The 10,746-nt window shown below is 31.0% G+C and overlaps 1 protein-coding gene across 3 annotated transcripts; it reads right to left on the bottom strand.

The window, feature by feature from the left end:
* Positions 1 to 4,284: 4,284 nt before the first annotated feature.
* On the bottom strand, positions 4,285 to 8,895 carry LOC109336875 (protein GrpE-like). 3 transcript variants are annotated; one of them, XR_002106385.1, is made up of 4 exons: positions 8,566 to 8,895; positions 5,638 to 6,156; positions 4,598 to 4,933; positions 4,285 to 4,559 (listed from the first exon to the last, which is right to left on the bottom strand). XR_002106385.1 is itself a non-coding variant. In XM_019573692.1 (3 exons), the coding sequence occupies exons 1-3, from the start codon at positions 8,809 to 8,811 to the stop codon at positions 4,694 to 4,696; spliced, it is 1,005 nt and encodes a 334-aa protein (XP_019429237.1). In that variant the 5' UTR covers positions 8,812 to 8,895; the 3' UTR covers positions 4,285 to 4,693. The 3 variants fall into 3 exon arrangements, 2 of the variants coding, with proteins under 2 accessions (XP_019429237.1, XP_019429239.1); XM_019573692.1 differs by having other exon boundaries at positions 4,285 to 4,933; XM_019573694.1 differs by lacking the exons at positions 4,285 to 4,559; positions 4,598 to 4,933 and adding an exon at positions 4,968 to 5,357.
* Between the last annotated feature and the right edge of the window lie 1,851 nt (positions 8,896 to 10,746).

The following is a 10,746-nucleotide window of genomic DNA, read 5'->3' on the forward strand; positions in this document are numbered from 1 at the left end:
GATATGTTTTTCAAAAGAGATGGAAAATAAAAACAGAAGTAAAATTTATTAAATAGCATAATCAGACATCCATTTTGGAGCAACTCTGGACTTCTTTGAATTTAGCCCAATTAATTCATCCTCATTGCTAATTGGGTCCAACTGCCTATCAATACCTAGCATGTGGAGAACTACTTTGTCCTCGAGGTTGAAGTTGGAACCTGGATACCCATCTAGTGGATCCGTGTGGCTTTGATTATCCACCTTTGAGTTTTCAACAATTGTATTAAGATTGTCTTGTTGACATGACACCTCATGAGTGGAATGAATTGGTTTTTGTGCAGGGAGAGAAGGATTCTCCTTATCCTCAAATGGCTTGAAGCCCACATGAAGAGGATTTAAGGCTTCTACGTGATTGGTGCGCAGGGTGGCTTGAGCAGATTTTTGAGAAAGTGGGGGGACAATTGTGTAAAGAAAAATCATCCTCATTGGTCAAAATTGGAGCCTCGTCAGAGATTCTTTGCAAAGACTGGTCATGAATATTTTTTTGGGGAAGTGAAACTTCCTTGGAACCGAGCCCAACATTAATTGTGGGTGAAATCCATTTAATTGAATTTGGGGTCCCCGAGGATGAGTTGGTTGAACTATTATGTGAGTGGGTGGAAACATTAGTACCTATCTTGGTCCTTTGTAACAAAGTAAGACCAGGTGTTGAACTTAAGTCCTTTCTCTTCACTTTCCCAAAATTCCATGTGATAACTTCTTTCTTTTTTTCTTCACTCATTAAACTACATGGAACATCTTTAAGCTCTAAGGGAGTAGATAATGGGAGTGCATTTGTTAGACCATGCATGGATTTGTGATTTCAGATCTGAAATCACTGATTGTAGTTCACCATGCTTAGCATTCATGGTTTGTTGCATGAGTTCTTGCCTTACAGCTTTCTCCAAAATATTGCTCTAGGGGTCCTCTGCAGGTTGAGACTTGTTTTTAGGAGGCATGATAAAGATAATGAAAGCACCAAATTGGTAGAGAATTTCTACCAAATGTGATAAACAGTGTAAAAGAAGGCAAGAAAAAGATGAGCAATGCTTTATATATATTTCCTACCTTGCTATCAGCAGCGAAAGAGTCTTTAAATAAAAAGATAATCCTACTGATGATATAAGCCATGCACTTGGCAACATCTTAATTGATATGTTTTTCAAAAGACAAAGAAATTAAAAACATAAGTAAAATACATTAAATAGCATAATCAGACATCCATTTTAGAGCAACTCTGGACCTCTTTGAATTTAGCCCAATTAATTCATCCTCATTGCTAACTGGGTCCAACTGCCTATCAGCAGTTGTGCCTGGATTTTTTAATTTACTAATTTTTTTTATCTTTTTACCTACCAGAATACATGTTGTCCTATATAGTGTATTGTTTCATATGTTACTTGTTGTCTTTATAGCCAGAAAAATATTTAATTATGAAACTTTTAAATTATAAAATACATTTTTTTCAATCAATTGTAGCAAGTGTTATATAGAGTGACACACTTCCTAGTACAACATATGCACTCCCATTATCTACTCCCAAACAATGTCTTTATGGAGATATTCGTCGAAGCTCACATATTTCTTTAATTTAGAGCTTGATAAATACATATAGTACAACGTGTGTGATCATTGTAAAAAGGAAAATGATATATTCTCCTACTATATCCTCCTACTAATCCTCCTACTCACAAGAAGATGACACATTATTAATGATTGGGTTACAAGTGACATATGTAACTTTTTGTCAGTAGGAGGATTAGTAGGAGAATTTAGTAGGAGTATATAACAATGCTCTTGTAAAAATTATACATAATGTATCAACTTCTCTTACACGTGTAAATATTGATGTTGCTTATAATAATATAACTTCATCTGAGTTTGTAATTATTTTACACTTGATGAAAGAGATTATGTATGTTTTGATACTATATAATCTAAGGATGCTTATAAGTATTTAATATTGATAATATAAGTAATTTTGTCCAAAAATTATATCATATGGATTTCAACGAACAAAAGAATGTTAGTTTGATATGTCAATTTCAACATTTCAATAATGTCGTTACCCATTCAGATTTGAAAAACTCTCAATCACATGTCTTTAGTCATATTTTATTTGATCGAGATTGTTGATATTATAAATAATAGTAAGGCCCAAATCATTGAGGCCCATAGTCTTTAATTGTATTCTTCTATATACTTGTATTTCCTAAACCTTAAAGATAAGATATGAGTTTTCTTTCTTCATCTTCATCTCTTTCAACAAAGTTATTTGTCTTATCTTAATTATATTATGGTTCAATTATTACATAAATATCATCTTCAGTAGTGATGACAACCAAAATAAAATTATATAGTAAGATAGAACATGATCATTTCTTACAAACAACATTATAATTTATATTGAAAAGAAAATAGATAAACTTTTTACCTCTTATCTAATTATGACATGCAATAAATTGAACCACCTCGGTATTCGTTCAAAACATGATTCGTTATTTAACTTGACAAATTTGATTTATGAACCAAATAAGTTGAACTTGAGTTAGAAATTGTACTCGTTAATTATTCGAGTCAGTTTCGAGCTGAACAAATCTTTATCAAACTGAACCGAGTTGAGGTCTGGTTAGACACGTTGCCAGCCTTAGATCTAACCTTGTATGTTCTTTTATATTTTTTGTTACTCAATTAATTTTAGTTATAAATTATAATTAAATATTCATCATTACGTATGGTTCACTTAGATACACATTACGATATGGTATATGATTCACTTTGGTATACATTTTATCCCTTTTATTTTTATGAAACATTATTTATAAATGATAAAAGATGTGATACATACCTTATTGTAAATAAGACAACCATATAACTATGGAACGGAGATTAGTTATCCCACTTTTTTATGTCTCATTGTATTCCAGTCTAATAGAAAATTGACACATACTAAAGAAGAAATTTTTTTTGGAGACAGAGGATCCTAATTTATAACTATGAGTCTACGAGTATGATCTTTATAGTTCACGACTGCCAGGAATATTTGTGGTAGCTGCAAGTTCTCTTCCTTCGGAAACTATAGACAATTAGCAGAAGCTCTTGCCTTGGTATGGACAATGAATACCGCAGCTGTGGTTGGGATATCGCATGTAGTTGTCTTCTCCGATTGTCTTGAGTTGGTACTGGTTTGCGTATCGTACAAGGAAGAAAGGGAAAAGCTATTTTTATACAACTTTGCACGAGAGCTTGGGGTTAGCTGATAATTTTGATGTATTCAAACTACTGCACACAGAAGTGATAGCTTAATAGCTGATTTTTAAGCTTCTTAAGACCGGGCAGTGATTACTCATACACACACTTATTTCAACACTAGCGATACCAACACAAGTAAAAAAGGTATTAATTAATATACAACAAATTTTCAAGGTTAATTAAATATTTATTATATAATACAAATAATAAAAATATTATAACATATACAAATATTTATTAAATATTACACTAACTAACTTTCCGTGAAATTACACAAAATTATACTGATACTCCTCCATTTTTAAACATACTCAAATCATCTCTAATTATGTAGATACATTATACTAGTTATCTCTATAAGAGATATAAATATAATTTTTTTAAATCAAAAGTAGTAATGAGTATAATTAAATCAAAAAAATTGGTATATCATGAAAGCAAATCCTAATAATATAAAAATGAATATTTATTCATTATATTTAATTTGTTACAAATTACATCAATAATTTTAAGGAAATATTAATCACTTTTATATTATATTGTCACTAGCCAAAATAATGAATAAACATTGATTTTGTACTATTTAGACTTTTCTTGACAATATATTTTTTTTAAATTTAATTAAAATCGTCACAATTTTTTGTTTAAGAAATTACATCTATTAGTCATTGTAATGTATATATAATTAGAAATAGTCTATACAGGTTTAAAAAGAAAGAAATTATTTATGTAACTTCACTAAATCAGTGGTATCAGTATAATTTACTTTTAAATACATATAACATTGGTTGCAATTATCTTTTGAGGATCTTCAATTGCAAATATTTTAATAAATTGCTCTTTTATTTATAAAAAATAAAAATAAAATTACCATTTTTCTAACATCTTTCTAACAGTGCTACCATTCTAAAAATAAATAAAATCTGAGCTCTCTAACATCTTTGTTTCTCTTTACCCTTTTCCTCACATTTTTCTCTCCTCCCTTTCCTCACTCGACCATTTAAAGCATAATAATACATCAAGCAGCCAAGCTTCTCGTTTAGCCAAAGAATAAATTATGCAATATTATTACATTGGTAATGTGCAATAATATAAAGAAATTATGTTATAATAAAACCCTTAAATCAAATTAAATAATAAAAAGTTCACACTACAATGACACTTCGAACTCCTGGTATAAAATACTGGATCAATGGCAAACATACTCCATGTCCTCTCAGAAAACTGTACCTCCAAAAATTGAATCAACTTTGCCATGCAAGGAAATGAAAATCTGATATTAAAATTTCATACCTTTCTTTAAAAGGAAAATTGGGTGGAATATTTCTTGAGCAACTCTTGCACTCAGCATTATGTTCCTGGTGATTAAACTGAGTAATACTTTCACAAAACTGAATCCAGGCAAAAAAAAAATTACTTTTCAAGCAGATTCTGTTTCTGTGTTACTCTCATTCTCTATACCGGCCTCAGATATTTCACCTGTGACTTGTTCTTCTAGTGTTGCTTCTTGTTCAGGCTTTGCAGGTCCAGGACCAGCTGATACCTTCACCATTGATGGACGCAAGAGTCGGTCGCCAAGTGTAAAACCCTTTCTGAATTCTTGAAGTATGATGCCATCCTCAAATTCAGTGGAATTCTCGCGCATAATTGCTTCGTGTAGCTTTTAGAAGTAAAGTGCAAATTTTAGTCAATCAGAAAATGATTATGAGTATCAACTTTCAATACCTTTAAAACCACCAAATGAAATTTCATGAAAAGCGACTCAAGAATCTACTTTTTCATTCAAGGCAGTAGCAGCAGATGCAAAAAGTTTCCAACATCAAATCATTCTTACAAAATCAACTGAACATAATTCATTAAGAATATTTGTTGAGATTCTCTTAAATATTCTGCAACAGAGCTTTTTTTCTTGACAAGTTTCGGCACACACTTTTTAAGCTCACCAAGTTGTCTCGAAACAATCAAGATGTCGTTTCAGTTAAAATCGTATCCAGGTCTTTAGAAAACCTGAACAGACTTGAGAAATTTGTTTGAAAAAGTTCATCAAGTACACGATTGAATTTCGAGCCAACTGGTTTGTGTGCCTGCAACAATAATAGATGACAGCATTATACCCAAAAAAAAAAAGCAAAGGGGATATTTAAAAAATGGGAGATTCTTCATGGAGGAAAAGAGACTTAAAACAGACATCTTTTACTAAGACAACGTAATATAAGGTGTTTAGATGTACTCCAACCAACTAAAAAATTAAATCTATCAACTACATGATTTTCCATTTTTGCATATAATGTTATCACCTAAAGGATAATAAGAATTTTTGTAACGCACAGGTTTTATTCCACAATAAATTGCTAATTAACTTACCAATGGATCAAAGGGCCTTCCAACTGTCTCCACCGGTTTGACTCCAAGTGAGGTTAGAATTTCAGTGAACTGTTTATATATGCTCTGATAGCTGTTGTTAATTTTCTCCTCTCCCTCTGTTTCCACCTTAATCTGAGTTTTTGCCCTCTCAAAGTTATCCAATACACCTAACAAACTCTCCACAACTTCCCCCTGAGCATTTGTGACAAGTGAAAGACGATCTCTCTCAGTCCTCTTCCGGAAATTGTCAAAGTCTGCACTAATCCTTAGTATCCGATTCTTTTCTGTTGATAACTCTTCAGATAAAGAAGCTATTTTCCCTTCAAGATCTAATTTCTCATCTTCAATAGATTTTAATGATGATTCCAACTCAGCAACTTTAGCTTCATCATTATTAGCAAATGCTTCTTTGTAAGATTGCAGTAACACTTGGAAAGGTGAAGCAGATGTTTCATCAGCATCGCTAACCACATCTTCATCTATAATGTCCTCAATGCCAACAGCAGCATCTGGCGAGTCCTGTGACATGAGTGTATCAGAAAACTGAGATAGGACAATGAACTTGATGTAAATCAAGGGGGGCGACCTATGATTTATGGAGGCCATGTTCTTGCGAAGAATTCATAGCATAGTTTGGTTTATTTTATTTGCATTTTTATTAATAAATGAGAATTTAATTCTCATGTAGTTTTAATTTGATGTATTTTGAGATTGGGAAATTATTTATTTCCTTGTAATTTGGCATAGCAGTGGTTAAGTGGTGTAGCATAAACAAGGTGGCATGAAAATAGGAACAATGCAACAATTTCAAAACCAACTTGTAGCTATACTTAAGGGATGAAGAAAAGATGATCAAGTCTACTCAAGCAAGGAAATTCTATGATTAATTCGAGGAATTTTCAAGGCTAATTCAAATTCAAATCTTCAACAACTCAATCCAACCAAAATTGATTAGATCAAATTAGATTAGGCTTGTTAGGATTATGTTAGTTAGGATTTTATCTTCAAATTTCAATTTTTTAAATTAGATCTTATCTTTATCTTTTCAGCAAGGCAAATCTGCCTATTTATAATTTTGTTTATTCATTAATAAAGTTAAGTTGAATTTTGAGTAAATTTGAATTGTTTTAGTTGAGAGTATTTCTCCTAAAAACCTTAGGTTGGCCGTGGCCACCATTAACAAGTTCTTATTAAGCTTCCTGGCTTGTGGCGAACCTCATAGCTTATCAAGCTTCCATGCTTGTGGCGCTTCTCCCCTTCCATTCTTTTACACATCAACCTTAACCTACAACTCATACAACCTGCCTCACGCACAAAACAAACCCTAATATTATCCTAATTTCACAAAACCGAATTTGGACTCCAAAAGTCCAAAAGTATCAAGCTAAACGATCCTTAAAACAAAGGCATCCCCTAGAGGTTGTCATCAGAACTAATACTAAAAACATTAACCAACATGACATGTCAAAAACCATAATACTTGCCTACACAGTTGATAAACTACTACGGCATCTAAATAGGCTCAAGGAATGTATCTACATTACAAAACCAAAAACAACTATATCCTAGTAGCCCCAAACATAGTTTAATAGCATTATCATTTAACATTCAAACTATAATCTTTGAATAATGAACAATCTTGTGTAAAACAAAGGAAGACCTGCCTCAAAATGTCTAATGTGGCTCTTATTAAGAAGTTTATCGGATGATAATATGGACAATACTTTTGAAGGAACTGGATGATTACCACATATCTCAAAACTTACAATTTTTTTCATCCTGACATAACTAATACTAAGCAAAGAAAGGGTCCAAAAGATCAATAAAATAAGATTCTCCAAACAAAACTTAAATTCAAAGTCGACACTACAGCACAAAATGTATTATGATATTTAAGAGGGTGATTTCAAGGTTAACAACTAAAATAAACACTCTTATGAACTTCGGGCTGGGGTTAGGGTCAGTCCTTCTCTTGTCAAAATCATTGCCAAGTCAAAAATCCATTCAATCCTATCCAATAAAGAACCACAAATTTTTTAAGGATATGCCCTCAAAAGCAACATCCCAGGACTGTGGGATAAGGTGACTCCTTAGACAACATGTCACTATGCCGACAAGTAAAGCATTGTATCCTTAACAAGAAATAACTGAAAACTTCTAGCAAAGTAATAAGGAAAACTGAACATGTTGTTCATGCGGATAATAGATATTTGAGCAAATACCTAATTTTGTCCCTGAGAAAATTTCAGCCCTAACTCATCTCTGACAAAAGAAAAACTACCAACTTAGTTCATAAGAATCTTAAATGCAATAGTCAGTGAATGGAACTAACATATCCTCAAAATTAGACCATGAAAATGACTAATTTAACTGACATTTGTTCCTCTTAGGGACTAAGTTCAGTGTTTTCATTTCTTAAGGACTAGATTGAAGACCAAAATTATTCTGAGAAACAAAAACATTAGCTTTCCACTTCTACCATAATAATTACAATAATTTAATATTTTACATCAAATTGTGCAAACCAAAATACTAAAATTCAACCTAAATTCCAATTTCATGCACTTTCTGAGAGCTACAAGAAAAAGACACACCAATAAACAAACAAAAAATACACAAAATTCAAAGATAAGATAAGAAAAACTAGAGTAAATACTCATTTTAGTCACTCATTTTTTTCAACTTTACCAATTTAGTCAATGAAAATTTGAAAAGAAAATCCAAACTGGTCTCCACAAAATTCAAATGCGGGTTAAATTAGTCATATCAAGTGTTGTAAAACAGTCTCAAAATAACTAATTTGACTCACATTTGAACTTTTTGGGATCATTTTGAGTTTTTTAAGTTTTGAGAGATGGTGAGGTCAAAAAACATGAATATTTACTCCAAAAACAAAAATAAATAAATAAATAAATAAATAAGTATTACCTGAACCTCGGGTTCTTGAACTTGAGGGGCCTCGGTGTTACCGTCGAAAGCAAAAGGAACGAACTTGACGAAGCGCAAAGAGTGGAGTTTATGTGACCGCAGAGAAATGAGGGGTGAAGGAATTCTCCTGAAGGAAGTGCTTTGTCTGAAAGACACGACGGCAACGGAGGAAAGTTTGAGGGAGTTGGCGGAGGCGCGTGGCGGCGGCTGTGGCCGGAAGGTGGGAGTTCTGAGGACGGTGGCCATGGAGAGAGAAAGAGAGGGAAGAGGGAGAGATAAGGGAATGTGGGAGAAATAGTGGGAAAGGAGGGTTTGTTTGATAGGATTTAAGTCGTGTATCCGACACTGTCCAAGTTGGAGGAAACCCTTTAGAAAGATCTGGAACAACAGTCATATATTTTGTCTCAAACTTCACTTAGTAAAATAAAACATGAAATAAATATATATTAGTTTTATATTTTTTAATTAATAAAAATAAAATGATATATGAAGTAGTATAAAGTTTGAGACAAAAAATGTTATTTTAAAGTTTGTGTTTTTTATATTGTATCTACTATTTATATTTAATCAAATCATAAATAACTAATATAAAAAATACATAGATATTACACTTTTCTATGGTAAGTGTAATTGAGATGAGTAGAGTGATGTATAATGTAATGATTGTACGTAAATTTTTACATAAATAATGTATAGCTATTAAACTCTTTTTTCTACACTCACCAATGTTTTTTTGTACTATCATGAATATTCTTTCACCTTTTTGTAAAGAATTATACCGCTTTTTGAAAAGTATGTTCCTCCCAACATTCACCATTGTATCTTTGCATTCTTGTTATACCAATGACGGATCTAAAACCTAAGAGTAGGGTGTGCAACATATATTAAGAATTAAAATAATAAATATCATCTTATATATAAAAAGATGAAAATATTAATATCAAAATCACAAACTTTAAATAAGATAATCAAATATACACACTCTGTATGAATTAATGTGAAGGTTGTTTAACATTTTTTGCTCAATAAAGTCACTTGAGAGTCATTTAGTCATTCATACATCTCTCATTCAATTACACAACCTATTTTCACAAACTTCTTAACTAAAAAGCTCTCTTTCTATGGTTATTGTGACAACAACCATCACAAATAAAATATAATATAATAAAAACAAAGGAATATAAACAATAAAATTACAAATTACAAAAATTTAAAGAATGAATAGAAACAACGAAGCAAATAAAGAATAAAGACAATTGGATAGCATTTAAAGGCAGTGATTAGAAACACTAAAATAAAAATAATGTTAAACATAATATGGAAATAATGAAATAGAAATAATAAAACAAACAAACAAATAAATAAAGGCAAATAGTTTTGTTCAAATGCACTAAATAGAAACAATGAAATAGAAACAATGTTAAGATAATGAAAAATGAAATGCATAATAGAAATAATGGAACAGAAAATGATAAGGGACCATATAAAAATCAATCAGCTTAGAAGGAAAACAATGTTCGAAGACAATTGAACATCGTTCAAAGGCAAGACTTGATCCATGTAAAACAAAAACTCTAACATTTATGTGTTACTTAAAGTTCTATCTTCTAATTGGTAATTTTTGTTCTAGGTAGGTAATATATATATTTTAAAAACAATCATATTACTAATAATTTATAATATTAAGGATTAAAAAATAACCAAGTTGTGCAAATGCACACCCTCGCCGTTATGTGGCACCGTCAATGCTAATATACCATTTTTAGGGATGAAAATAGGTCAATCTAATTAAGAGTAAATAGGTTAGTCCAATTAAGAAAGGAATACATCTTTTATTTCAAAATGTGTATCACTCCATATGCCCTTGTTTTTCAGTGGTCAAAAAATATAAAGTTAATAAATATTTAATTTTTTGATTAATGAAAAACAAAAAATACATAGAGTAACACAAACTTTAAAATAAAAGACATGGTTCTAATTAAAAGTCTCTTACCTGGTTATAATAGGTTATGCTAGTCTCATAAACATGTCAAGGTAAATCTTTGTAAAAAGTATTTATGGTTAATATTTCATGTTTTTTTATATTATCTAAAAACATATTAAACTTAACTGATTAGCATATTATCTTAATAATTATATTATACTATTTTACTATAACAAAACATATTATATGAATTTTCA

Source organism: Lupinus angustifolius, unplaced genomic scaffold (assembly GCF_001865875.1).
Source record: "Lupinus angustifolius cultivar Tanjil unplaced genomic scaffold, LupAngTanjil_v1.0 Scaffold_1_143, whole genome shotgun sequence".
NCBI lineage: Eukaryota > Viridiplantae > Streptophyta > Magnoliopsida > Fabales > Fabaceae > Lupinus > Lupinus angustifolius.

Bases quoted from the DNA above. Each gene is read 5' to 3' on its own strand.
- LOC109336875 (XM_019573692.1), bottom strand. From the start codon at position 8,811: ATGGCCACCGTCCTCAGAACTCCCACCTTCCGGCCACAGCCGCCGCCA. The intron at 6,157-8,565 runs GTAATACTTATT...CTCATGTCACAG, and splicing joins TTCAAGAACCCGAGGTTCAG to GACTCGCCAGATGCTGCTGT. The intron at 4,934-5,637 runs GTAAGTTAATTA...TACTTCTAAAAG, and splicing joins GAAGGCCCTTTGATCCATTG to CTACACGAAGCAATTATGCG.